At 37.6% G+C, this 26,376-nt stretch overlaps 1 protein-coding gene across 1 annotated transcript in view; it reads right to left on the minus strand.

The window, feature by feature from the left end:
• Positions 1–226: 226 nt before the first annotated feature.
• Positions 227–26,376, minus strand: part of Pcsk1 (proprotein convertase subtilisin/kexin type 1) — a 37,005-nt gene continuing 10,855 nt past the window's right edge. The window contains exons 6-14 of the mRNA XM_047554886.1: positions 20,981–21,069; positions 17,969–18,141; positions 16,797–17,009; positions 14,237–14,337; positions 6,790–7,023; positions 5,681–5,838; positions 4,176–4,309; positions 2,532–2,693; positions 227–796 (exon numbers count right to left, since the gene is read on the minus strand). Coding sequence (XP_047410842.1) covers positions 419–796; positions 2,532–2,693; positions 4,176–4,309; positions 5,681–5,838; positions 6,790–7,023; positions 14,237–14,337; positions 16,797–17,009; positions 17,969–18,141; positions 20,981–21,069 — 1,642 coding nt within the window. The 3' untranslated portion in view covers positions 227–418. The remainder of the gene's footprint in view (positions 797–2,531; positions 2,694–4,175; positions 4,310–5,680; positions 5,839–6,789; positions 7,024–14,236; positions 14,338–16,796; positions 17,010–17,968; positions 18,142–20,980; positions 21,070–26,376) is intronic.

Here is a 26,376-nt window from a genome sequence, read left to right on the forward strand (position 1 = left end):
GACAAAGACAGAGAGCTAGCTATAGAAACAGTGTTTCCCCTTCCTTATTTTTGCAGATTACTTTTGAAATGAATGGGTTTCCCAGGTTTTCCTTTTCTTATGAGAAGTGAAATGGACAGGCTCAAGGAGACATTCTAATCTGGCATAGGGGCATTGTCAATTCTCTAAAGAATACAACACTTCACTTGTGCTGGCAGGGAAGACATGGTTTGAAAGAGCTATGATCAATTCTGGAAGCTGGATTTCCTATTTGAGCTCATCCCCTTTAAATGTACAATTTGGGGAGACAAAGAAAAAAGTGCCATAAAAGATATTATAAGCATAGGAATCAATGCCAAAACAACCACTTCAGACACAGGCAGAATCTAAGGGAAAGGAAGATGTGTGAATATTTCCATCTCAGGACCACACAATTATTTTAATTTTCCTCATTCAGAATGTCCACCAGAGCTTGCAGCAGCCGGTCATCTCTGTGCTTATAAGGTTTTGTGTTATAGAAAACATCAACATAGTCATTATACAAACTGTCCTCAGAGTCTTTAAGCTGAGAAGGTTTGTTCAACTTTTCCAAGGCTTCATAGAAATTTTCATAAGGGATGTTGAGTTTTGTACTTGGAGACTTCTTTGGCGATTGCTCTGAAGGTGGGATTTTGCTAAAAGCACTTTGTAGGAGTCGCAGCATGGCCTCAGAAGGTCCCGCCTCTGCCAGCTCATCTCTTCTTAGCCCCACACTGATGCTGCTGGGGCTCTTGGACACCAGGGGGGTCTCATCTGGGTTCTTTTGTGTGGGCTGCTCCTAAAATACAGAATGCCACCAACAAAGGGAAAAAAAAAACCTTATTATTTCCAGTCAGGCAACCTAGTTGCAGCCCTAGCACAAGCCCACTGCGTGTCCACGGAGAGCCAATTTGGGGAGAGGAAAGAGCACAAGGCTTGCAGTCACAGACTTCAGTTTCAACCCTCATTTTTCCATTCACTGATGTACTTTTGGCAACCTTTTTAATCTCCCTGAATTTCACATGTAAAATAGGAATAAGATTACTTCCATTTCTGGTAGTATTGAAGACTGAATGAGATATTACAGGAAAATGTTCAGTATGTGTTGGTTTCCTTCTCTTGCTAGTCTGTTCTCGTAGAATCCATTTTGGGAAGAAGGTGATATAAAATATTTAACAACTCATTTGTAAGGCACCAACTGGTTACTGCAATGTAGGAGCTGCTTCTTGCTCTGTGAGAAACTACCAAATTATAAGAAGGGGTCAGGTAGGAAGGAACCGGAAAGATCAGAGAAACAGTTCTTTGTCAATCATTGTGTACAGATGTTCCCTAGGACCTTCCACAGATATCAAAATCTGAGAATGCTTAAGCCTTTATAGAAGATGGCATAGGGTTTGTATATAACCCATGTACATGCTTCTGTACATATTAAATCATTTTCATATTATCTATAGTACTACATACAATGTAAATGCCATGCAAATGGTCGTTTACTGTATAGGGAATAATGATGAGAAAAAAATTTAAACATGTTCAGTGTAAACATAATTTTTTTCAAATATTTTTGGTTCACAGTTGGGTAGTCCAAGGGTATAGAATCCATGGATATGGAGGGCTGACTGTATTTCAATGTTTTAACAATGGAAGGGTCCCATTCATACTTTCCAAGGAATCTCAGAGGGAGAACGACTCACAAGGTGAACCTGGTTTAGAGACTGTGAAGAAAAGACCCCAGGAATTTGGGTCCTGGAGGGGAAGTTGCTTAACAGGATAAAAGGGGCCAGAATCTGAGCTAAGGCCTCCACACAGCTAGTTTCTTGAATAAATGTAAATACTATGTTTCTATATCTTCTAAAACATCCAGCACAGAGCTGGACCTATTCAGGGAAGGTCATTCTGGAAATTCTGAAAACCTATGTACTACATCTGGGGCATTGTGCTAGATGGTGGGGGAACAGAGATAGAGAAAATATGGTTTCTGGTCACTAGCCTATAAAGGAGAAGCCAGCAGCTCCTGAGACTCAGGAGCGAGAATGACTTTGCCTATCTTCTGAAATTTTCTGACAGAAATTGTGATTCCATAGTTTTTCTTGGTGTTGCTAGGATATGCAAACTAAATGGCACTTACTAAACAGTGTCAAGAGAAACCTAAGTTATTTAGCTACTTTGGTTTTCCTTCTGCAAAGTGGACATAATGTAATGTTTATCAAGGTTACAAGGATTATAGGTTAAAATGAGACCTTGTATAAAGAAGCTTGTTACAATTTGCTATCTGTCATAAATGGGCAAACTTCATGTTAAGAAATTTAAAAATAAATTATGAATTTTTAACTATAATAAATTCTAGATGAAAGCATGAAAGAAAAGAATAATGTTTCTTTCATCTACTGGGGAAAATATAGTTTACTGCTACCACTGCTTCCTCCCTATGCATATTTGACTTACACCCTGCCTAAAAGTTAGATGCAGCTTCACTCACTGCATTGTCTATCACAGTTTAGAAGACAGCACAGCAAGAGCATAGCCACACAGACCTCCTCCACGTCCACCATCTTCTCCACTCCTCTTCTGTCATTCTGGACGGTGTTGTAGGATGTGTACACACGAGGTTGTTTCATGTGCTCTGGTTGAGAAGAGGTTCCATGCAAGATCAGCTTCCAGTTCACAATTCTCCCTTCATTTTGCATTCTTCCAGACTAGTGAATAAAGCACACACATATTTTAGAGTGTGTTTTGAATATAAAATAAACTCACTCAAAAATATTAAGGATTTCATGGTCAAAATTTAATTTTAAGATTTTGTATGTTCCATGTTCAGAGCTCTGTTTTGAAAGAAACCATTGGATTCACTCTTGATATAAAACTTTGCATTTTATAAGCTCAGCAATTAAAAAACTGATGGATTGCTTCATATTTAAGCATCTAATGAAAAAAGCAGAGCTCTGTTGTATAAATTTTATTTCCCATATTGGTTATGTTCTTAAAAATTTGATTGTATCTGATTTTTAAACAATCTGAAAAAAAATATCTAAACATGCTGATGGGACTGTAAATTAGCACAACCACTATGGAATCATCATGGAGGTTCCTCAAAAGTCTAGGAAGGAAACCTCCATGACACAGCTATACTACTCCTCTGTATTTATCCTGAAGAATTAAAGTCGTCATATTACAGTGATGCATGCATACCCATGTTTACACCCACATAATTCAAGTAGTCAAACTATGGAACCAGTATAGGTGTCCACATATACACAATGGAATTTTATTCACAACCCATAAAGAAAAATGAAATCATATCATTTGCAGGTAAATGGATGGCCTCATCATGTTAAGTGAAATAAGTCAACTCAGAAAGTCAAAAGTCATCTGTTTTAGCTCATGTGGAAGTTAGAGAGGAAAAAGGAAAAGGAAAACAAAAGTTGGGGTGGATCTCCTAAAAATCAAAGAGAGATCAGATCAGTAAAGGAAAGAGACCAAGGTGTGGAATGGAAGAGAGACAAGGAGTGATATTGGCTGAATTATATCATTATATTGTGTTCATGTATGAAGATGTAACAACAAATCCCATCAATATGTATAACTATAATGTGCCAATAAAACAATGTGGAAAAATAAAAGAAAATGTCAATGCTGACAGGTTTTTCTCTTAAAATTATGCAAAAGGAAAAACTGCTTTTTTTTTTTTTTATAACTGAAACTGGGGGAAAAAGTCTCATTAAATAAGATATGTTGCCTAACATGAAGCTACTTCTTGATATACACCACAGAACACTTGCAGGAGAGCCTTCAGGTGACTTAAGAAGACTTCATAGTAAGACTGGTCTGAGCATCTAACTTTGAGAATACAGTTGACTCTCATGACCACAGCTCATGTGGAGCTGTGCTCAGACATGGAAAACCTGGATTTGCCCTGTAGTCTGTCACATTGCTTATCAGTATATCTTTTCTTCTCTCTAGTATGTCTGATGCTTAATGTTCTTTAAAATCATTAGCTATTTAAAATTATTATCTATTTATATTATTTATTTAATTGGTGTTCAAAACACTATTCTTTCCCCTTCTACTAAGGAGTGGTCAAGTTCTTTAGAGCCCCTAATTAATGACATCAACCTTAGAAGTGCTTCAAAGTGTTTAAAAGTGAATGTGTCTTTCTTCATCCTTTCATTCATACTTACCATGTCTGCAATTCTCAAAGTCCAGGTGCCTATAGGATTCTCTCCCCATGTATGGACAGACATGAAGTCCCAATTCTTAAAGCCATTAGGGGATGTGTCCCGCTCTCTTTCAGCCAACAATACCGTGCTAGTTCCTATTTTCATGCAACAAACACAAGTTTATGAATATTCTAACATTTATGATAGTGGGATACACTTTTGCATCTGATAACTAGAAAAAAAAGCTGGGTGAGATTAGTCCTAATTTTCCCTTTTGGTATAAAGCCAGGATAGAGACAATCACAAGAAAAAAAATGTTTTTATCCATAGTATATAGCACATTGCCCTGCATAGAATAATTTTTCAATATATATAGTAGAAAATAATAATAAATATGTTGCTTAAGGTTTGTTTGAATAAAGAGAATTCAGAGAACTACATTTGTGACTTGGATTAAAAGAGGGAATTAAAGATTCAAAGTACATTACAGTGAAACTACTATTTTGAAATGTAAAAGGAAATTTTAAAATTTAATAGGTACTTGAGTCTGTAATATGAAGACATAAAAATTAATTTATTTAATCAAATTATTTATTATTACCATTAATTATTAATTAATTAAGAGATACTTTGCTAATAATCTCCTATCATATAAAAACTAGTAGTAGAAGTAACTATAAATTTTCAAATCAAGTCCTCTGTAAATCAATAAATATTATTTCATTCTAAGTAAAAGGATTAATTGAACTACAGACTCATCAATGAAAAAGAAATGCTTCCTACCAAAATTTCAGGCCAAATCCATAACATCTAGAAAACATAACTTCTAAATTAATAGAGGTGAATCCAAGCCTCCGGTTCACATCCTAAAAAGGGACCACAGAGAGAACTCATCTCTTCTCACCTATCACCCATAGGAATCCGATTTAGCCAGTTGAGTACTACTAAAATATGAAAGAGTATCAAGAAAACTTTGGTGGAATTGTGGCTAACAGTTCACCAGCTCTCATCACATCTGAATTAGGAGCTACTCGGGAAAAGGGCATATATCTGTACATCATCAAATGACCTGATGCACATCATTATGAGGATTGTATTAGTCTTTTCAACCTTCTTTTATGGATCAGAATTCCCAGTTTTTCACCTGATTCCTTGGATGTTCAGATATAGTTAAATTGTTAATTATCAGAATAACTTTTACTACTAACATGTTAGCTAAGAAAAATGAATGGTAGGTCAGTATCCAGGAAAGTGAACATAAGTTGAAAACCTATGACTTCAGGAAAGGTTACTAACTGAAATTATTGGAATAGGTCACGCTCTTTGCTTATCTAAGGACCAGTGGGAATGAGCAGGATGAGCAGGGCAAAGGAAATCTAACACCAAGAAAAATAAGTATGTTTTTAAGACCTAAAAATATCGATAAGGAGATTTCATTCTATTAACAAAAATCATTGTTCTGAAATAATTTGATTTACACTTAAGAATTTAAACAAATGGTTTAGAAGGATTATTTGTTTATTTACCAGCAGCCGAAGTGAGAGTGACATGAAGGTCTCCTCTACGGGAATATTCAATTGTTGCTTCAAATTGCACATGCTCCAGGGACTTGATAGCATTCTCTTGCCCTTCACAAGCTCTTGTTGGAATTTCAATGATAACTTCTCCATTAGCTTTCAGGGCTCTAAATGCATTAAAGAATTAGTATTGAATAAAGCATATCTCTTCTTTCATGAATGTTACGCATAGGTGTACACATCAGTCTTCACTAGATACTCAGTTAGGCTTGTCATCAGTCCCTGTTATGAGGAGAACCCCATTCAAGACTAGCTATAAATGAATTTCATGCATATGAAAACAGTAAAGAACATAAATGCTTCAATATGATCTACTTGCTGTAGAATCAAATTTAAGAAGGTTTGTTTTGGGTCTATCAAAAGTGGTCCATCAGTACAATATCAAAAAGGCCCTCTTAAAAAATAAATTTATCCATAAGGTCTTCCTAAGGCAGCTCCTGAGCCTCTCATGCTTGGGTATTTTGTGAGTAGGTTTTCAGTATTATTATGGTTGCCTTGATAGAAACAACCAAACATTCATAGCAGTTTCTGCTTCTGGGGCCACATATGTTGAGACAGAGATGGTCTGTGTAAATGCAAAATGATAAAAAAATCCTGTATGGAAGAAAAGTCAAGAATCCCACAGCTCTGTGGCATGAAGTAAGGCTCTTATAGAATTAGATTTTAGTTAACACTGGTTTGCAAGTACTTCATTTTATCAACTCTCAGATGCATTTTTAAAAAGTAGTCTTAGCACCTTTGAGTTTAGGATAAATCTTAAAGTCGATGTGTGACTGGTCACAGTTTAAATGATGACATTTTCTCCTAGTGGTACATAAAACAATGGTACATCTTAGTGCAATGTCATGGGTGTTGTACAAGAAAAATTGAAAATGTGCAACCTGATTTATTGATCTCAGTGATTTCCCATGGAGAGCCATGGAGAACACTGCAAATTCCATCTCTGTATACTTTAGAAGGATAGGCATAAGAAAAAATTTAGGCAGAATAGCAAACACTTTCATCAAATTGAGTCAAACATTTAAACATATTTGTTTAAAATACCTGGAGACACTTACCTGGGCTCAAAGTCATTATCTTTTACAACACATTCTTTCTTCTCAGGCACACTGCTCCAGGTCCCAGGATCAGCTAAATCCACCAGAGCTTTGGCATTTAGCAAGCCGAATCCAAATCGACTATTCACCATCAAGCCTGCTCCATTCTTTTTCCATCCAGGGTTATTGGCCAATGGGTCATATTCAGAGGTCCAGACAACCAAGTGCTGCATATCTCTCCAGGTGAGATTTGGGCTAGAGGGGAAGTAACCCAAAGGGTCTTTCAGGGACAAAATGAAGTTTCCTTCCCTAAGCAAGTTCTAAAAATATACATCTCCATTCAGGGATTATGAACTACCTTCTGTAATTGTACCAATATTATTGTGGTATCTATTTGTGGGTTCTTTTATTTGGCATTCAAAATGCAGTACTGAAAACTTTAGCCCATAAAATATGTTAAAGTCTTACTACAAGTAAAATTAAATCTTCTGCATTGTGGAAATGCAAAACTTTGTCCCTCATTTTGAACTATTTCCATATAACTGGAACAAAAGTTTTAAATTACCTCTGCCCCATTTGTGAGACCAGATTACAGCCTGTTTTGATGGAGAGGGAAAGAGGCAATGAGGAGGACTGAGCCTGAACAATAAGTACCTTGAATGCCACAATAGGAAGCTTATATTTTATCCTTTAGGCAGTGGGGAACATGGAGGCTATTTAAGCAAGGATATGGTAAAATCGGAAGTCTTAGTAAGATTAATTTAGCAACAATATAAAAATAAATTAGAAATGCAAGGGATTGAAATCTTTTATAATATGATGAGACTTTTCTTGATCACCCTATTTAAAATTTCAATCCTACCCACATGCTCCTGAGTTTTTATCCTGCTGTAGTTTTTCTTTTTCCATAGCACTTATCACTTTAAAACCCACTGGGAAACTTATTTATTTTATGTATTATTAATGTCTCCCCAGCTAGAACTTAACCATGATAAAGAGTGAGATCTTTATCTGTCTTGTTCCCTGATGTTTACCAAGCACCCAGAAGAACGCTAGGAAAGGAATATGCTGAGTAAATATCTGTTGGTTGAATGATTATGTGCCTATGTTAAATAGCCTGAATATAATTTTAAAACTTATTGCTATTAGTCATTAGATTGTTTCAAGGTATCAAGCTTTTCCTTGCCTTTGAGACCTGCATCATTTCCCTGAAACCAATCAAGTATTGTTTAATAAATAACACTCAAATACTTCTCAAAGTTCCTATTCTACTTACCATGAAGCTGTAGAACAATCACTAGGGGAAAGTGGCTCAATTTGCTGCCTTCTCCCCAGAGGCAATAATGGACTGGTTAAACAGTCCGTTGGTATACTTTCCTAAACAATGGGGAGGCAGGTTCCTCATTACAAATCTGACCATAGTCAATTTCAGTCTTTCCCTGGCAGGCACTAGGTAATGTTGACCTCCAGTGCCAACCTAGGTGCCCAACTGGGGCATTGCAGCTTCTGAGGGTCATTGCAATCAGGTTTCATGGCCATAATGCTCTTTGCATTTGTACAACCCTGATCCCTGTAGGCGAGTGCCTTCTTCCTAGGTGTCTTTGTCTAAGGCCTTAGGCGGAGGTCTTCTTCAGGTACTTCTACCAAGGTTTCCTTGTGGAGGAATGAGAAAAACCTTGAAGACACTGTTCCCTGCTCTGATTCAGTACCCAGTGCTTTTCCACTCCTACCCTCCCACAAGCCCTCTCCCCTCACACACCTCAGGGTCCATAAAACTGCTGGACCCTTTTCTTCAGGGTTTCCGCAATGACACACCCTCATGTCTGTCTGTACTCATCCACCTGACTGGTGCACTGTTCCATGAGGAAAAATGGAACCAAGCTAACTGTGCTTTCTCCGGTTTTAGATTCTTGCTTATACCATAGCAGTGGATAATAAAAGACTTACTTAACTCTTTCATCTTGTATTGTTCCTTTAATGGTCTCCTCCAACACCTGATTAGCTCAGCTCACTCTCAGTTTAGCTATGTTCCTGACAATTATACTACTTGACTCCAGAGAGTGACTGATGGAGGTCATAGAAGGACTCCAGCTTAGTGACTCTCAGTGGATCCCAGACCACTTGCATTATAAGCATCTGGAACACTTATAAATAATGAAAATTTCAGAGTCCCACCTCAAACCTATGGGTCAAAATGTCTGAGGATAATGGTTCATATCTATAACCCCAGCTACAATCCCAGCTATTCAGGAGGCTGTCAGTAGGATCCCAGGCTGCTTTCCAACTTAACCAGACCCTGACTCAAAATAAAAAGGACTGGGAATGTAGCTCAGAGATAAAATACTCTTGTACCTACCTACCTACCTACCTACCTACCTTTTACCTAAATAAATACATATGAGAATAGGGCATGACTTTTATATTAAAAAAAACTTGTCAGTTCTGTATCACAGTAAAAATAACAGAAGTCAATAGATTACACAATATGATCATTTAAGACAATTATAAATCATTTCTAATCATGGGGTCAGAATAGGGAGTAATAAAAAAATATTAAATTGCATTCTACTATCAAAGTACTGTGTGATCAGTAGCAAGTCCAAGTCCAACTATTTTATCTCTTTGGGCCTGAGTTGACTCATCTATAATATGAAAGGGTAGAATATGATGGTCTCCAGAATTCTTTACTGTTCAGATCTATCTGCATAATATAAATACCCTTTTTTTTTTTTTTTTTTTTTTTTTTTTACCTCTTGTTTCTTTTTTGGTTATCCCACCCTCAGGAATCATTAAATGAGTGAACAGAAATGGCTATTTTCTCAAGGTAGAACCTAATCATACCCTATGATACACCTTATTGAAATGTGTGTTTTCTTCCAGTCATTCAAAAGGAGTTTTAGGTAAAAGTCTCCTACTGAGGTGGTCAATGGACAACAAACCAGTTTTTCATCTGTATCATCAGTGTGTGTAGGTGTTTTTAAGAGGAAGAGTATGAAGGAAGCATATGGTGGGGAGCTGATAATCATCTACAAAACTTAGACTTTCTATATTTCTAAAATGGAGCATTTATTTTATACTTTATTGCAAGTTTTGCTGGTTTTTAAAAATTTGTCTTATGTAGTCTTTGAAAAATATTTAAGGAGCTTTACTATCATACAATTAGGAAAATTAAACCCATGTTTCTAACAGAGTTATTCTTCATTTGTGTGCTTGCATCTCATAAATGAAAAGGAGCTATTAACAATAGTGCAAACTTGTTCCTGACAGCCTTCCTTTGTCAATTAATGCTCAACAGCATCCACAATAATTAAAAATTTTAAAACCGCATTGTGTTGCTAATCAAAGGTGTTTACAGAAAATAAGCGTTATGGAATTAAACAGTGAAATAAAGCTTCTCCAGTCCTACATCTCTTCTATGTAGGTCTGGAGACAAGATTAATTTTAGAGTGAAAATTATTAGGGGCTGCCTGTTTGGCTTCTAATCACACCTATGTGAGTCCAGATGTTGAGTATTCTCTCCTTTGAACTTTCCGGCATTTCTCAACCAACAAGGAATTTTTTTGTTGTGATTCTCCCCGACTCCCAAAGGTTTCATATGGATCGTTGGGAGTCTATTTCTCTAGACTTCAATAAAAACAGAAGATTGACTCACCTATTTGTTTAGTACCTCCAAAGGTGTGAAGGGATCCATGGTTCACTTCAGAATTTTTCTCCCTTATTAAAAATTATTCTGATTCTTTTGCTATCTCCTCCAGAGAACAAAGCTATTGTCTTCCAGCTTTCTTAGGTGTATTCACTACTTAATATGGAAGGTGCCAGAGGCATTGATGTAAGGCATTTCTTTCTTAATATATTTACCAATAGGATATTCCTATTAAGGTACTCTAATAGGCATATAAATAAGGTTGTAGAAAACAGTTCTTTATAGAAGTTATTTCTCTAAGTTAGATTAAGGTATCAGTAACATTAAAATTGCCTGGGGTACTTGCTAAAAATGGTGATTCCTGATTCCTGCGTTGTATATGGGAAACTTCAGAATCTAAGTTGCTGGCAATACGATCTGGAAATCTGCATGTTAAATAAACTCCTTAGGTGATTGGCATGTATGCCAGCATTCAAGAAACACTATTCTTGGAAAGGGAAGTATCCCCCTATACATAATTCAACCAGAAACTACTTTTTCTCCTTTTTTCTTTTATTTCTCTAGCTACATCACAATTAATGCAGCTAATGCACAACCTTCTGACTAGAAAATTAGGAGAAACTCATAAATATGTGTTCATTTACATCAGTCTCAGTCTTCCTAACCCTCCTTTATTTGATGGAATTCAACATTCCTCTCCCCAACAAGGCCGTGGAGACAACATAGTGTAATTGCTGATAGCATAATTTTGGGGGCAGACAGACCTGAGTGTGAATCTCTTTGTGAGATTTTGGTTATATTTATCAACTTCTCTAAGCCTCAATTACTTCATTTATAAAATGCAATTAATAATTTCTGTTATAGGAATGTTGCAAGGATTAGAATTAATACATATAAATGTGTGGCCTGTAGTACAAAATGATAAATATTGATGTCATTATTCTTGATAAGTTTATTCAAGAGTTCCTCATCATACAAAGTTATTTCTTGAGGGATGATGCCTATTTAAATACTTCTCTGAATCTTGATTGTCTAAAGATAAAACTTGATCATATATCTAGAAATGTTGGTATTGAGATTTTATGATCAAATAGTCTTGGTATAGGCATTTGAACCATCCAATTCAATAAAGAACAGACATCACAGTAATATCTATGTTCCTTGGAAAGAAAGACATAAAGGTTAAGACAGATCTTGTCTGTCTTACTGATGAGTTATAAATGTTAAGATAGATCATGTCCATATCACTGATGAAAGAAATGAAGGGAATGGATTCTTATGATTTGCACTTGGGATATCATAGGCAGTTAATGTCTCTTAAATTATGAACACTATGAGAATGCTGTGGTTGGAACCTACAAACCATTCCCCAGTAAATTTCATACACACTCATAAGCAATTCTGCATTTAGTTGCAAAGTGATTCAGGGATCCCAGCGACCCAGTCATGTATTGCATAGCAATACAGTCACTGCTTTAGAAAGTCTCATCAGAGACAAATGAAATTAATGAAGCTAGATCATTCTTAGATGATTTTCTCCTTATATAGAAAAAGAAGGTTTGACCTTTTAGGAACCAGTGATTATACTTTAAAAATTTCTGTTCTTGACTGGAATTTATTTAAGTGTTCAGTTAGATGACTATTTCTAATATATTGTCATTAGATGAAAATGGGCTAGGCCTGGTGAGTTATATTTACATGTATCTGACAAGTGCAGGGTAGAGAAGAAAGACTCTACACTTACCATTTTAAGGCAAGCTTTCTTTTAACAGCTCCCAGTGACTAACAATTTGTATTCTGAGATCATAAATACCGTATGTCTGTTTCATATTTAGACCCTTCACCACCAACAGCAAGAAATCATGTTAGATTATTTCTATATACCCTTGTCTTTGATTTCAAATCTGAGAATTTTATAAAGGGAAGAAGTTTGAAAAAAATAGGTGTGATTTACCCTTTCATTCATTTTACAAATGGAAAGATGGAGGCCTACATGTGAATTACCTTGCTTAAAGCCAGACAGCTAGAAGTACAGAGGCAATTTAAAGTGTGCCTGCAAGTTTCCCTGCTTGGATTATTTTTTTTCAACATTGGTTTGGATCTTCTAGCTTGTTCTAGCTTGTGTTCATGGATTTTGTCTTCTGTCTATCCCTCCCTATTTAAGTAAACTCAGATTCTAAACATAGATTTGGCCCCCAAATCTACTTCTGATCAAGTACTTAAATTTCTTTCTAGCCTTATCAAACATCTCAGTACTTCCAAGCAGCTAGACTATTTGAAAGATCTTTAGCAGGCTGTCTTGCTTAGCCACTGTGACTATCCCATTGCTTGATACCCAGGAACTATACCACCTTGCCACTGGGAGCCCCAGGGCTCCTACAGTTATGCTGGATTCTCCTGGACAAAGGCTTAGCAACTTATGGGCTTTTCCAGTTGTGGTAAAGGCCAAGATGTTCTGCCTCACTGTTCTGAACAATGATGAATGCTAGTTTACAAGACTTGTTGTCATCATACAACAACAAAAATTAGGAATAATGACAAAAATCTGTGGATGTGCCATGTAAAACAATTAGTTTTCTTATTTGTTTTTAAGTATTAGATTACTGAAGTAACTATTTTGAGGAAAAAATAGACATCCTACACTAAAATAAGTTCCAGGAGGATTTAGAATTTAAGTATGGCAAAGGAACTAAAAGACAAATGAATGTTAATCTAGTTTTTGACTGTGAAGATTTTCCTGAGCATTACAGCAAAAAAAGAAGCTTTAAAGAAACAAACTGGCAAATGTGTCTATATATATACTAATTTAATTATACTAAAAATGACCTATAAATAAAATTAAAAAGTAAAAGTCAAACTGATAAAATATTGATAGATATCCTGAAGTAAAGTCATAAAACAAAATGAAGGCCATAAAGAAGCAGTCAAATAGCCAAGACAAATAATTACATGATATAAATTATCAGGTTTCATTAGTAATTAAACAAAAGCATAAAAATGAGATTCTAGTTTCACCTACCCAAATAGCAAACATCTTAAAAGATAATAAAAATAGTTTTGGCAAGGGTTTTGGCAATTGGCACTTCCACATGTACACTCCTGGTGGGAATGGAAATGATATACTTTTCAAGGTAGCAATTTATTGATTAAGTATCAAAAGCATTAAAATATTCCTGATTTTTGATCCAGAAATTCCATTCTGAGCGTTTACCCTGTGAAAATGATCATAGACAGCAACCAATTTTCATGTACAAGAGTGTTTAAGCTTGATTAGATGCACACATTCCAAGGTAATTATTTGCTATTTATATAATGGAATACTATGAAAAAATGAAAATTCTATCTTTAATTCTTATGTCCCTTGACATAGTAACATTAGCTCCAAGCCTAGGCTTATAGTCTGAAAAATAATGTTTTGTAAATTTGTTATTCTTAACACTACCCACAGGAAATTATCTGAATGAAATTCTGCCTGATGGGAAGAAGGCCTCTTCGTTAGGGGAAAGAGGACTTGGGGAGACAACACTAAGATTGGCTTGGACATGATAAAGTACAGGTGGATTTTTAATATATTGTAGGATGTATCATAAAACAACTACAAAATAATGTACATAATAAAATCCCAATTTTGTAAGATATGTGTATTTAATCTACACTGATGGCGGCTAATGAAGGTTATCTCAAAGTGGCAGGAAGAGAGCTCATTTATAGTGTTCTGTGGTTCTCCAAAATTTCTACTGCAACCATGTATTCAGGAAACAACATGTATTACTAACAAGGAGAAGCAGCCTCAGTAAAGGTGATTAGAAGATTTCTGGGCCTTACTTTGCTTCCAAGGCCAGAGCGAAGATACCGGCAGCCAGGGGTGCAGAGGCTGAGGTGCCTGTATGGGTCTCAGTGCAGTCATTATGCAGGTCAGCGCTTGTCTGAATGGTAACAGAGAGGAAATAGAGGTAGGACATGTGAGGAGCATGAGACAGGATAACCACACCAAGGTCTGCATCTGCTATGACCAGGAAACTCAGCTGATTCCACTCCTTATTTCCTCCTCTAAACCATGAGCGGATGTTCGCCATCTGCTGATATTTTAGTTCACTCTCCTCTATATGCAACTTGTCTACAATTCTGGCAGCAAGATGCCTTTTCTGGGGATGAAGTACTCCCACTATGAATATTTTCTCTTCTGAGATTCCCAAAAGAAATGCTGTCTATAAAAAAGGAACTGTTTTGACATCACTGTGAATCATGCTGGCCCATTAATCATCAGGTCCATTGTGTTTGGTCTGGAATATTTAGAAATTCTGCCTCATACAAAACTCCCTTTGGCCTTTGAACTAACATTTAGCTGCCTCTTCAGCACAAGGATGTAAAGCCATCCTGATCTTGAGCTACTTGCACAGGATCCGCTTTGTGTGTACTTTGCACGCTCTGGGACTAGATTTGACATCTTTGAGTCAGTGTCTATGTTTGCACTTTGTTGAAAATGGTGGGTTTTAAAAATAAAAAGTGTGCTGGACTTAGTTCTGGGTTCATATTCTACAACTGTTACTTATTAGATGTGTTCCATGGGCATGTCACTTGGTTTCCCCATCTGTAAAATGAGATTTACATTTCCTGACTCATATTCTGAGGCTTTAGTGAGACCCCTGCCTAAGAAATGCAATATTATTGCATGTCAGGAATTATGTAGGCTATCTTTAGGGTAATGAAGGTTACAGAGATAAAGGAAATAAACCAAAAAGACTTCCATTCAGTTTGCTTTAAGGACCCTTGAACTGCTGCTGGCTTAACAAGTAGTTGGGCCAAAGGATTACTAACAAAGGCACCCCCTCCTAGGCTACAGCACTACAGTTCTTAGCTAGAGATTTCAATGTGTGGGAGGGAGGTGTAAAAAAATAATTTGTTCTATTATCACCTCCTTTGGTTTCCTGCTTGGAGTCTCTGGATTTCTCAAGTTATGGTGGCTCTGCTCCTTAGAGAGCGACAGAAGCAAAGTTGCTCTTTTTACCTGTTGACGCAAATAAGCCCCCAGAGATGACTGTGCTGAGGAAGAGGTTTGCGTAAGAAAAGTTTCCACTACTGCGACTGTCGCAAATAGAATCCGCCAGCTGTCTCTCCCAGGGCTGGTTCGGGGTGGGGGAATCTTTATGAAGGTGGAGAATCTTCCCCCTACTTTGGGGCAGGATGGCCCAGATGAGGAGCAGTCTATCAAATGGTGATACTAAAAGGTATAACAGGCCGTTTTCTACAGGCAGCTGTGGATGCCCAGGGAAATGGCAGCAGCCAGGGGCTCTGAACACAAGTGGGGCAGATGTCTGATATGCCCATTTCAAAGGCTATGAACTATGCCTGCCATAAAGACCCCTTGGGTAGAATGTTACTGCCTGTTATTCAAGTAACTGGAGATAGAGCTTGAGAGGGAGGCCAGTGCTTTCAAGAGGAGACTACATAGCATTACTGCCTAAATTTTGTTGCCAAAACAGGCAGTTGCAAAATAGTGATCCTGTATGAAGAAGACATTAGTGTTGACAATTCTGAGACTAATGAGTCCATTAATGAGACTTGTGCACACATTCCAAGGTAATTATTATGGCAGTCACCCACAATCTAATTGGATTACAACCTGCTATTTTACTGAGATTAGGATCTACATACTTTAGCTAGTTGGTTCTTTATGTGTCCAGAGTTAAATCTGAGACTTTAAATTTTTAAATTAAAAGTGCCTGTCTTTGTTCCCAAAGCCTCAGAATGGCCCTTCCTCATTGTGCCCTTGAAGGGAAATCCAATAATTGCCCTTGGCAGTGTGACTCATGGAGGTGAAGGCACCAACAAGCATGGCTGGAGGAGGCTCTGAGCACACAGCCGCCCTGAGCTGCAGACCCATATGCTGAGGAGTTCACCTCAGGCAAAACTGACATGGTTATTTTCCTGCAGGCCTTCTGTTCTTAGGAGACATCACCCGTGTAGACTTTGTATTTTTATCATTTGCTAAAGGGCAAGTTGGACTCTATCCCTGCTATTAAAGGATCAGCAAGTACAAGGGTGATAAAGCCCCTACAACCCCAAAATCTCCTTGCAGGCTGTTTCCTGGGAAGCATCAGACAAGCAGAAAAGACATTTAGAGTCTCGGCTGTATAAAATGACAGGTTTGGTGACTTCTCAGGGCTGAGTTTTAAAATGACAGAGAAGGAAGATCATCTTGGCAGAAGTGTCATTATCCCTGGAGAGAAAACTCAATATATGCCAGCCTTGCAAGTGAGTAAGCATGAGTCTTCCCGACAGAGACATCAAGCTTAAGCAAATCAATTCCACCAAAGGTCAGTTAGGAGGATTGTGGTGAGTGTGCTCTCCTCCCCAGGCAGAGAATTAGACAAAAGCAACATACGATTCGCTGGTCGGTGTAATCCCCACTGCTGTAGGAGGTGGCCAGCGTGGAAGAGCACTTCTCAGCGTACCAGGGCGACAGGCCTTGTTGGGAAGCGCTGCTGATTGAGATGGTGTAGATGCTGTCCGTGTAGCCATCACAGTCACAGTTATCTCCCTGACGCCCGCCATTCCCAGAAGCCCAGACGAAGATGGAGCCCTTTCCTTGTCTTCCCTAAAAGAAAAGCCAGAATGTACAGCATCTGTTATTATCTACTGAGATCACTGTCAAACCCCATGAAAATCCCCAACAAATGCATCTGTGAAGTTCTCAGAGACAATTTTGGGGGATCTGTATTCAACCCCAGGTCCCCAGCAGGCACGTTGGAAATCTCGAGATACTATGTATTATATATAAATCACGAGGCTCCAGCCCTGCTAGCCTCTTGTCTCTGGGTCCCCTCTGGGATGGGGCTGAGTAAACACTTTTTTTTTCTATTTTAATTCTGCAGATTCATAAACTGGACTTTGCACTCCTTAGTAATTTTTCACTCTTCTCTTGGCTTATGTCACTACACTCGAATCCTTGAACTTCCTTTCTTTCTGCCTGAATCTTCTGACTGACTGATGGAATGGCAAAATCAGGCATTATTCAGATCTGCTTTGCAGCTGCTTTAAAAGGAACTCTTCAATTGAATGCAACTCGTCAAGGCCACCCTTTCTATGATTTTTCAATTTGTGCTCTCCAAAGTTTCTACTTTTGTCTCATCCTGTGGGGTACAAGGTCCTAGAATCTGTGAGAGAAGGCAATAAACCCACGTGACGGAGCGACAAATGACACACAAGTACTGCATGGGTGTGTGCTGAGCCAGAGGCGGCAGGTTGCTGTATTTAAGCTTACCCAGTGAAAGACCCCAAAACAGCAGGAAAAGGAGAAAGGAAGAATGCCTAGAAGTATTTTAAAGTAATATCCTAAAAGTAATGAATTTCTCTTCAATGTTAGACCCAAGGAGGGAAACTCTTAACCCTGAACCTCCATCCCTGAGAAATGATTTGGTTCTCTAACTGCATTTAAAATTGCGAAGGGCTTTGTCAAGAAATTCATCACCCTTTCTTTCCATATAACTTGAGTATTTTTCCCTTCTCATATCCTAATTGTTGGGTTTCATCTCATGAGTTTGTTAAGCATCTCACCTGCTTAACACCATATTCAAAAGCTTTCTGGGCTAATCTACCAGGACCCTCCACGGTTTTCCCATCGTCATTAGGGCCCCAGCTTGCACTGTAAATATCCACATGTCCGGGGTTGAATCCAATTGAACTGGCCTCAATAGCATCAGTCACAATGCCATCCAGCATTCTTATGCCTGAGCAGAGAGAAAACAAACATAAAGGCATGTACATACTGAAAAGCATGACGGCCTTAAAATTCATATCTTTAAAGGACCCTCCAAAGAATCAAAAAATGATAAGCCCTGACATTCCCAACACCTGTGACCCAGCTACTGACAATACAAAAGGAAGGGAAATGTCAGTGCTTCTGTAAACTTTTTTGGTCTGCCCTTTTAGAGATAATACTGTGCACTTTGAAGCAGCTGTGTTTTTTGTCCCACTCAAGGCTCTGTTCCCAGTAATACCCCTGAGATTGAAATAGAGTAGCATTCTTAGATGAGAGGAATGGACATGTTTGCTGGCAATTACAAATGTCTTCCTACCTTCCACCACCCCAACAAAATAACCTAATAGCTTTCAGGAAAAACCATCAGTCCTCCCTCAACACACCTGCTCATGACTCTACATGAGTGGTTATGGCCAGTCTATGCCATACAAAGGCCCCTGTACAGGAAGCTGCAGCTTGAAAAGATCTGTCCACAATAGGAAACTAACAAATAGGGAAAGAACTCTTGTTTCTAATCACTGATTAAAAATAACCCAGAGGCCATTCTTTTATGTGTTTGCTAAGGAACATGCTTCCTTTTCTTCTAAATCATTTCAAGGATGAAATCATTGCCATGGATTTCACTCCTAAGGGGGAATCATTTTTCATCAGGAGAAGGCAGAAGTGGTAGCTCTTTGTGCTTTCCAACAGGCTGTCGGCCATCATCAGACTCATGAATTTAAGAACCAGGAAAGAAAAAGCAATTTCAGCCTAATAATGCAAAAGAGCTCATAGCCTTAGATTTTTACACTATTATTCATTGTGTAGCCAAGGTAAAAGAACATACAGCTGACATGATCAGTGAAAGTCATATTTATTAAAAGAAAAAAAACTCAGAGTTGCTTAAAAATGCATTTGGAAGAAAAAGGAAAAATAATCCAACTCTGTTTTCTAATTGCTATACCTCAGTTTCTTTAACTGTAGAATATGAATGATAAAAAGAATTCACATGCATTTAGGATATTTATATGCATCACCATTACATAGGCAAATGTACTCATCTATGCTTATAACTAACATTAGAAGTGGGTGCTATAATCATCTACATTTTACAGGTGGAGGAACTGAGAACAAAGAGATACAATGACTTTTCCGAGACCACAATGTTTAAAAGTGGGGCCAGAATTTGAACTCTAAAAATCTGGCCTCAAATTCATCCTATTAACCACAGGATACAATACCTATAATATACTGTAGGGTGTATTATAGGGTAAGTGATTGACAGATAGTGGTACCTAGAAAATGAAAATTATTATTCAAGTTGGGGCTAGACCATTAAAGAGAGTACTAATGAAAACAATCAATAGGGTTTGAATCAGAAGTATTGTGTTTCAGTTCTATACTGCCACAAACTAACTTTTGTCACCTTAAGAAACTTGCTTGTGATTCTTTCTCCAAAATAAATGAAGTATCAGGTATAAATGAAGTATCAGCTATAAACTATAGCTGTTTAGTTCATCAGGATTTAAAAATCAATTTCTTTTTCTAGTTGATTACATACTTTTTGTTTCTGCCTTCATTTTCTTTAAATTAGCACAGCACTTTGAGAGAACATGATCAAAGGAATCAAGCATGATACTTAAAATATGAGTCTCATGTATTAGTAATATATACATAGGATACCTATATATCAACAATATCCCCTCATTCATATTCTTCTTATCTCAGGCCTTCACAGTTGTGCAATAAACCTTGAGATTAGTTTGGTTTTCAAAAACTATCACTACAAATAAATTGTAGAGCATGTCAATTATAACAAAAACTTACTAAATTCTAGGTATACTTTGAATTTGGATATGGATTTCTTTTAGAAACCAAATAAATATACATCCTGGTCATCCTGTATATTCATTTGGTTTTTCAAAAAGGAATCCATAACTTGATCAACCTGAAACCCTGAGGTAGGAGAATGTAAAGGGAGGGGAGCAATTATTGTCTTCTCTGTGCCTGCAGAACCCCTCCCTACCCTTCTCTATTAGAACATGGACTGTGTCAAAGGACTCTCTGACACCAGTGGGAAGGTGGACCAAGAGGGGAGTGACATTCTACTCCCCTGGATCCAGCTCCTGGTGCATGCAAGGGCACAGCTCCTATTAAGTGGTTCTCTATGGCTACAACTTTTTCTCCCTACTTTCCACTGACCGCCCCTTCTCCTTGTTCCCTTGGGCCTAAAGGTAGTAGCATCTATTTGTTATTCCCTTGTTGGTTTTCTCTAACTCATGTAAATAGTTTCTTTAATTAAAATGTCCCCCAATTAACCCAGTAGGCTTTCCTCAAAGAAAACTGACTAAAACAAATAGAAATTCTATATATTTGTCATCAAAGGCAACCTTTGGCTAAAATAACATGTCTGTGTTTTACATTGTTTTTCCTGAAGCTGTTCTTTGGTATAAAATGAAAAAAAAAATTCTACAGAATTGAGAGGCAGGGAATGTCTGCCTAAATTTACCTCCTCCTTCTGTTCCCTTAGAAAGTGTTCAATAATATCCCTCCTAAATGAGAACATAGAGAAATTAGATTTCCTTCAAATGTTATTGAACAGTCCCATTATTTTCCCTGTGAAGATGTATAGGCTATACTCAGCTATCTATTTTCTAGGAATCCAGATCCATTGATAGGCTTGTAAGTCACACTCAAGTCCTATACCAAATTTTGCACAGAATACATTTCTTCCCCTGGCAGTTGAGATATCCCCTTTACCCAACTGCAACAGGTAATTAAAGCTTCAATTTAAAGTGCCCAACTACAGGAACAACCCTTCACTTTACCTCCGACTTTGGAATTGTATGCAACTCCAACCCCGCACTTGTGATTATTTGCTTGCATGGCAATTTCTCCTGCACATCTGGTTCCATGTCTGAGGATTAAAAAGTGAGAATTATAAACCTTAAGGCCAAATGTTTATTTGGCATATAAATCCATGGTACATGAATGTATTATCATTTTGTCAGTTTTTTCATTGGTTTTCTTACCAGTACTAGAAAAAAAAAATGCTCAGATAAAAGATACAGGCACTAGGGTCAAGGTATGTAAGTTCAAATTCTGGCTTTGGCCATTAGCAAGTGGTGTGACTTGGGTCAATCACTTATCTTCAAGGGGTTATTGTGAAAATTGTAGGAGATATTTGTGTAGTGTATTTAAAACAGTGTTTGGCATATTTTAGGGACCGAGAAAGTGCTAGGTATCAACACTATTATGAGAACTCTGACACTCAAGAGCAGTGTCACAGACGTGACTTCTTCCTCTTACTTTTTGGTAGTGAAGTGACACCTCACATTCCTTCCTAGTGACTGCATTGGATTAGGTTATCCTGGACCAGTCCTAGAAGAATATGACAGAAGAATACCCCATAAGCCCTCCTTCTCTCTCCTCTAACCATCCATCACACTAAAACCTCTGCGGATTTTCTGGTACTAAGAAGAGTTTGAGATTTTCTCAGGACATGATAGACTAATTGGGAAACAGCACTCTCACAACTCTGACTCTAGCCAGAGACCTGAATGGTTTGGTTTTTCAATAAGCAAAGAGGATAATTGATGATTTCAGAGTACTTGGTGGGGGAAATTCATCTCCAAAACACACCCAAGTCCACCTAGACTAAAGCATCAATTCTGAAATTCTGGGGATAATAATTGTCTCATCTCATCACCAGCTCAACTCAGGAGGGCCAAAGAAAGAACATATTCATGCAAATTCTTTTTATGAATTTCTTCCATTGTGGAAACACCTGGGAGTAGTGTGAAGGCCACTGGTGACTTGATGGAGTCACTTATCAGATATGCTGATATAGAGGGAAAGGAAGGGCTACCTCTGAGCAACAATGTCAGGCACCACCACTGGTAGACAATGCCACACCGGCCATCTATTAATCCAGCCTGGCATGGAACATAAATGTCCTAGATAGACTAGGCCATCCAAAATAATTGTTAATTTATCTTTTTTTCATGAAGTTTAAAAGACAATTTTATGGTCTCTTTCCACTAAAAAATATTCCTGCTCCTTCGTCTTAATAGTGCATAGGAATTCTAAGTCAAAACAATACAGTTTTCTTTAATTCAAGTTGTTCCTTCAGGAGGCAGACATCTTCTTTTTTTGAATGTTAGCATTTTCCCCTCTTGAGGAAATAACCCTCCTAACTCCTTGTGATTCTTTCTATAATAAGTTCCCTCTCTCAGCTTTCAAAGATTGATGCCGATGCTAGGGATGAGAACTGTATTCTTTCTTGAGACTCTTGAGCTCTGGTTCCAGGAGAGTCATGCAGCTCTTGCTGCCAGGCAATATTCTATTGAGAAGTAAAGTAAGTGTTGGAGAGCAGAACCAGGGAGTGGAAATAAATGGTGGATTGGTGTCCTGAGGACACATTATTTGAGCTCCTGGATCTTGCAACACTGAAAGCTACAGCATCCCTTGGGTAAAAAATTGTAAGCCCTTGTTTCATTTAATCTATTAGCTAGGATTCTTTCCCTTGTCACTGAAAATGTCCTGACCGTTCTCTGAAAAATGGGTACACAGCTGAACATATAGAGGACACCTAATACTTTGCTGACAGATTAGCTCTCTTTGTAGAAGGAGAAATTTAGTTGTCATCTGCTGAGAAAGGTGCTTCCTGAATCACCACTGCTTATATCTTCATTTATACAGGAGGGGAGACAGGGCTCAGGATAGCAAAATTGCAAGTTTCCAAATTGAGTCTGTTAACTCAATCTGTTGACAAAGATCCCCAGCATTATGCCTCTGTCCAAAAAAAAAAAAAAAAGTAATGTGACGCTCCCTATTATTTATCTCTTTATGTACTAGAATACATAGGAGTAAATTTTCTAGTAAAGGTAGCAGTAGGATCATGGTACAAATATGATTTAATTATATTTTTCTCCTAATTTTTCTGTAATCCTCACTTCCTACCTCCATATACTGAGAAAAAGGGGAGACCTTATAGAAGTGTGTCTCCGTCATTCTTCATAGACCCACAGCTCTTTTTCTTTCCTAAGACAGGAGCTGAGATTAAAGAACGCTCCATTAACTTAGAACAAAGGTAGTAACTGACATTTAAACAAATTGATTTAAAAAAAAAAAACTATTCCACAAAATAGTTTAAAGACTACTATTATTCTGGTTAAAATATCCTTGTCTCACATGTTATTTAACTAGAAAAATAATCTATAATTGGTGTTGAAATACTGAAGGCAGACTCATGCCAGCTTTATAGTAAGAGTTACCTGTACTTTTATGATTTTATTTTTTAGTGACTCCTCTTTTGATTTTCATAGGAGCATTCAAATCTGACTCTATTAGTCTGATTTACATAGTAATAAAGTACAGTAGCAATAGAGGTAGTTGGAAGAGATAATGACATTGAAATTGGGAGATAATAGGTCTCCAATCACTATAAAGGCTAATAAATGGGACCATTCATTTTTTCCAAATCTTAGGAATTATGTCTGAAAACATGCTAGAGGAGTAACTATTTTTTATTATATCTTCTGATAAATGATAGGGATCCTATCTTTTTAGTTGATAGTCAACAGGACTCTGATAGTTGCTCATTGTGTCATTTTTGAATAGCAGATTCTGAATTGGCTCAGAAAATTGACTTGTCTCTGCTTCTGCTCCTAGCAGATATTATTCTTGCTATTCTGATTTCTCACTGAAATGAGGTCTACCCCAGTTACTATGTAAGATGCCATGGTTGCTGTCATTGTCATCATCATAACTGTCATTATCATTATCATCATCTTCTTAATCATCATTATCATTTTCTCAACAGTTATTTGATTATTTTTATAAGCACCAGGAAGTGTCCAAGCTATTTATATGTGTTTATGTAATCCCCATAATAACTCAATGAAGTTGAAATCAAGATCCAAAGTTGGTTCTTAACTCTTGGGCTATCCCATGCTAACTCCCTGTCATGTGGAAGGTCCATAGAAGGCATTGCTTATTCAGAGATTTTGGAGCTCCCTGAGTTGGGGAAAATGTAGCCATTATAAATGCTGTTTTTTGAGAATCCTCCTTTTATGGTTAGGGAAGAAGTTCTGCTATAGTTTGGATCTTGAAAATACCCCATGGCCCATGTGTTAAAGGGTTTGTCCCCAGTTTGGTGCTATTGGGAAGTGGTGGAACTTCTAAGAGGGGAGGTTTTAGGTGATTGTGGGCATGCCCTCAAAGGGACTGTGGGATGCACGCTTTCTCGCTCTGCTTCCTGCAGCCATGAATTGAGCAACTTGCCATACACTTACTTTCTGCCTTGTAAAATTTACTTTGCAGGTCCAAAAACAACAGGGTGGACTGACCATGGAATAAAAGCTACAAAACTGTGAGCCAAAGTAAACATTTCCTCTTTTAAGTTCATTTATCTCAAGTATTATAGTAATGCCAAACTGACTAACACAAGGTCTGAGTCCCCCTTAACTTGACCAGGGATACTCCAGAAAATATTATTTCACCAAGGTCTGAGTCCCCCTTAACTTGACCAGGGATACTCCAGAAAATATTATTTCACCAAGTATTCACTCACTTAGTATGCAGCCACTACACAAGTTATCACCAAATTGGATCCTGGAACCAGACCTACGATTCACCTAGGAAGAAGATATATTGACTAAAAGAGAGGCTGACACCTCTAGCTAATTCTTCTTGGCTGCAACTATGCTTCTCCAAGCAGATTTCCCTCTTAGTCTTAGTGACAGGGTGGAAAAAAAGCTATTATTACAATAAAAAAAATTCCAATGAAATAAAAGCTATTATTTTTACCCCATTCTAAGGCAGGTGCCCCTGTCTTCTACATAGTTCTTTCCCATTTACTTAAGGAAGTTCCTTTCAGAAATGTGGGAAGTAAATGCCCAGACATTGAGGCCAAGTCCATGTGCCCAGCCTCCCATCCTGAGGCCTTCTGGAGGGAGGACCATCCAAAACAAGGAAGAACTTTAGGTCAATATTACTGCTTTGTCCACATAGAAGTTGAGGTGGTGGGGGAGGAAAGCAGAGAGAGACTTGACTAACCACATTGGTTAAGAATCCAAGTCATCAGAGAGAAAGGTGAGGGCTAGAGTTGTGGCTCAGGGGTAGGGTGCTGGTTAGCACATGTGACACACTGGGTTCGATCCTTGGCACCACATAAAAATAAATAAATAAATAAAATAAAGGTATCGATTCAACTACAACTGAAAATTAAAAAAAAAAAAAAAAAAGAAAGAAAGAAAGGGAAGTACCTCATGTGGCAACTGGTTGCTTTACTCTTTCTATCACCACTTAACAAAACAAGCCCCAATTTTGACCTTGGATTTTGTCTATGTTGATGCAAACTGTTGTTGATGGAGAAAATGAAAAGAAAGTTGGAATGTCTCCTTGGGTCTGTGAGAGATATCAATATGGATAAAGATGAGTTCCCACAGAGGAATGGGCACTTTGAGGCCACATACCTAGAAGATGAAATTTCTCTGGAGCTAGGAAAGAGGGTTAAGAGCCTTTAGCTTCTGGCTCTTTCTTTGGCCTCTTGCTTTGAAAGGACTGATTTTTGGCTTCCCTCATCTCTGTGGCTGCAATGGACATATAATAATCTAGGAATCAGATGTTGTTCTCTTTCTCTTCCCTTGCCTTTATGACCAGCAGGAACTTGGAGCAGGTTACTAATGTCTTCAAAGTCCTAGAGACTGTTAGATTTGGGACCAGACCCCAGCTGCATTTCTCTGGTCTGGTATCTGGCAAGGCTCTACTGGGGAAACGATGAGGGTAGTTTTAACCACAATCTTAAGTTGTGGGGATTTGTTCACATGTGTTTATATATATATATATATATGTATATATATATATATATATATGTATTTCTTTTCATGATTAACATTAAGTATGTCGCTATTAGCAAAAATTCACAGAGGAATTGGTAGAAGTCAGGAAGAACTCAAAGTTTGTAACCTTTATGTCTCAAACAGTCTTTTGAAGCTACAAGTATTCTGTCACACTTGAGGGAAGAATTTCATGATACAAGAAGGAGAATATCAAAATATAAAAAGTTTAATTAAATTATGGTTCTAGAAACCAAAAGGAATATATAAAAAAAAATAAAAACAGAAACTTGGGTTTCTGTTTTAAAAACAACAAAATATTTCAGTATGGATGATGTGCATTAACATTTTCTGAGAGCTGAAATGTGGACTAAATTTATAGT

The sequence above is a fragment of the Sciurus carolinensis genome, chromosome 6, assembly GCF_902686445.1.
Source record: "Sciurus carolinensis chromosome 6, mSciCar1.2, whole genome shotgun sequence".
Taxonomy (NCBI): Eukaryota; Metazoa; Chordata; class Mammalia; order Rodentia; family Sciuridae; genus Sciurus; species Sciurus carolinensis.